Below are 3,031 nucleotides of genomic sequence, written 5' to 3'. Positions count from 1 at the left end.
CGCCGCCTTAATAATAACAATAATAATAATAATAATAATAATAATAATAATAATAATAATAATAATAATAATAATAATAATAATAATAATCCTTTCTACTAAAGGCAAAAGGCCTGAAATTTGTAGGGAGGGGGCTAGTCGATTACATCGACCCCAGTGTTTAGCACAGGTACTTATTTTATCAACCCCGAATGAAAGTCGACCTCGATGAAATTTGGACACAGAACATAAAAACGGGTGAAATGCTGGTAAACATTTTGTTGTCCGATGTAATACCATAACAGTTTTTGACAGAAGCACAAGACCCAGCAGTGTTTGAGGGCAGATACCCCCATCAACCCTAGACGTATAATAATAATAATAATAACAGCACAACAGAGTATCACGAGGAAGTGAAGTAGTGTTTTTTTTAATATATTATTTTAGTTTTATTTTCATTATTTTTCTCAATTAAACCGCAACACGAAGTACTTAAGTTTTCCCCTCTCTCTGTGACGTAGTCAGCTCGTAAGTGGTTTCGTCCAGTGAGAGGGGTGGAAGGATGTAAGTAGAGAAACCAACTCAACAGGCAGCGAAAAGTAAAGACAGTCAGTCGTCAGTCGTAGGGAAGGAAGCTTTTATCTCCTACAGAATATAGAAAAAAACACATGCCGGGGTTTATATTTATGACTGCTTAACAGATTTATACATACATACCTACCTAGTTTACCTTACAGCTATCGTAATTTCGGCCAGTGGTGGGGGAGAAGCGTATCAGATATATATAGATACATATATATCAATGCAATCGCAGGCATGAACTTTAATGCTTAACTGATGAGACAGGCCTTAAGTTTTCGTTACGAAGCCTGTATATATATATATATATATATATGTATAAAATAAATACGTACACAGGAGATATTTATTTATACACACCGGAATGATTCAGATGAACCCCCACTAAAAACAAAAACAAACGTTGATGGATAACCAATTTTTTTACCGACACAAAGTACAAATGTTTTATGTTCTTGATTCATTACATTTCGTAATTAAACAGTTATTAAAAAAGTTAATCGTATAAGATACCAATTATTTATTGCATATGTATATCAAATTTTTTAAAAATAATTTAAACATAAATTGGTTGCCTTTGAGATTTTAATAACAAAACTTAAGGTTAACTATTTATCTTCGAAGTTTACAATCTCACACACACACATATATATACATATGTATTCTATGATTTCAGTCTGGAGGAGATAATTAACAACGGACTATTAATAATACAACAATAATAATAATTTTGGAAAATCATAAAGTGATATTTTGGTTAAAAATTATCAGTGGCACCAATAATAATAATGCCTGGATATAATTTATCTTTCGTCAATAAACTAAGTCGGCGCTGTATCTGCCCCCTGTGCCGTCTACCTATGAAGGATCCCGTAGTTATCACAACTTGTGGACATAGGTTCTGTGATGTTTGTCTCCAGGAATTCCTCAGGTATGGAAACAAAAGTAATTAATAATTTACCTGACAGATTTGTTTTGTAACTTTTAATCGTTGTTTTCAAAATTTATTTTTATTCCTGTTTCTCCCTATGCATGTATATATATATACAATTACACATCTATGTACGCGTGTCTATTTTTTTAATACCTGTATGTATGTATGTATACTTACGCATTTGTGAGTGTGTATTTTATTTACATCTGAATGTATGTACATTAATTCACATGTTTGTGTGTGCGCGTGTATATTTATTTACATTTGCGTGTGTGTATATATATATTATTTACATCTGTATGTATATATACACATTTGTGTGTGCGTGTATATTTCTTTACGTATGTATGTATTAATCTATACATCTGTGTGTGCGTATGTATATTCATTTACATCTTTGTATGTGTGTATATATATATATACACACCTTTGTGTGTACATTTTTACACCTGTTTGTACATTAATTTACAATTTTGTGTGTGTGTATATATATATATTTACGCCTTCTCTGTGTGTATGCGCGCACATTGACAACTTTGCGTGTTTATATATTTATGTACACCTGTGTATGCGTGTGTGTATTTCTTACATCTATATGTATTTTGTATATTCATTTTCTCACCTTTGTGTGCTCAGATTAATTACAACTTTGTGTGCGCATATATTTATTTACACCTGTGTATATATGTGTATACATTACACCTGTGTGTGCGTGCTTTTTTTATTCACACCTCTGTAAGTATGCATATACATGTATTTACAACTGTGTGTATGTTTATATGTACACGTTCTGTGTATGTACCTTTATTTACACCTATGCGTGTATGTTTATCCGTACACGTGTGTATGTGTACATCTACATCTTCGTGTGTGTGTGTTCATTCGTGTTCGTATGTTTGTTTACATTTACTTACACCTGTATGTGTGTGTTTAGATTCGGGTCTATGTACTTCTATTTATATTTGCGTGTGTTTATACGTGCACATGTATAAATGTGTTTATGTTTATATATTTTCTCTTTCCTGTCTTTATTTGAGCAACGAAGCACACCCACCCCAAACTACGACCGACTTCACTAAATGATCACGTTACCTTCATCACAACGTACTTTCCGTCTTTCAGTATATCTATCTATCTATCTGTCTGTGTGTGTATATGTGTGTATGTATACGTATGTGTGCATGCTTATGTGGAATTCCTGTAAAATAGAAGGGGAGATGTTCTAGTGTAATCCCTCCCACCCGAACCGAAATTATATCTCTCTATGTGGGTATGTGTATGTATAAATGTAAGCGTGTGCCTATATATTATATATATATATATAATGTATACACACCATGCCCGAAACTCGGCTCTTGTAACCGCTTTTGTAACTTAGGTCGTATCAAAATGTACAAAAATTACATGTACTCATGTATTGAGTTGTACTTCGACTATTTTCCCCCCACCTGTCTTCGTCTTGTGTTTTCTGTGAATTTGAACTATATATATAAAATGGGGATGGCCGGTTTATGGGATTACCTTAGGTGTCCCGTCCAT

The 3,031-nt window shown here is 33.0% G+C and overlaps 1 protein-coding gene across 5 annotated transcripts in view; it reads left to right on the top strand.

Moving 5' to 3' along the window:
* Positions 1–587: 587 nt before the first annotated feature.
* LOC106871852 (TNF receptor-associated factor 4) overlaps positions 588–3,031 on the top strand; it is a 59,329-nt gene continuing 56,885 nt past the window's right edge. For 3 of the 5 annotated variants that reach the window (XM_014918579.2, XM_014918577.2, XM_014918576.2), the window contains exon 1: positions 589–1,489. In XM_014918579.2, the coding sequence (XP_014774065.1) occupies positions 1,347–1,489 (143 nt within the window). In that variant the 5' untranslated portion in view covers positions 589–1,346. Of the gene's footprint in view, positions 1,504–3,031 lie in introns of all 5 variants that reach the window. The other 2 variants (XM_014918575.2, XM_052977017.1) reach the window with 2 other exon arrangements.

This window comes from Octopus bimaculoides, chromosome 26 (assembly GCF_001194135.2).
Source record: "Octopus bimaculoides isolate UCB-OBI-ISO-001 chromosome 26, ASM119413v2, whole genome shotgun sequence".
In the NCBI taxonomy this organism is placed as follows: Eukaryota; Metazoa; Mollusca; class Cephalopoda; order Octopoda; family Octopodidae; genus Octopus; species Octopus bimaculoides.
The sequence above is the reverse complement of the archived record's forward strand: the minus strand, read 5'-3'. Positions and strand labels throughout refer to the sequence as shown.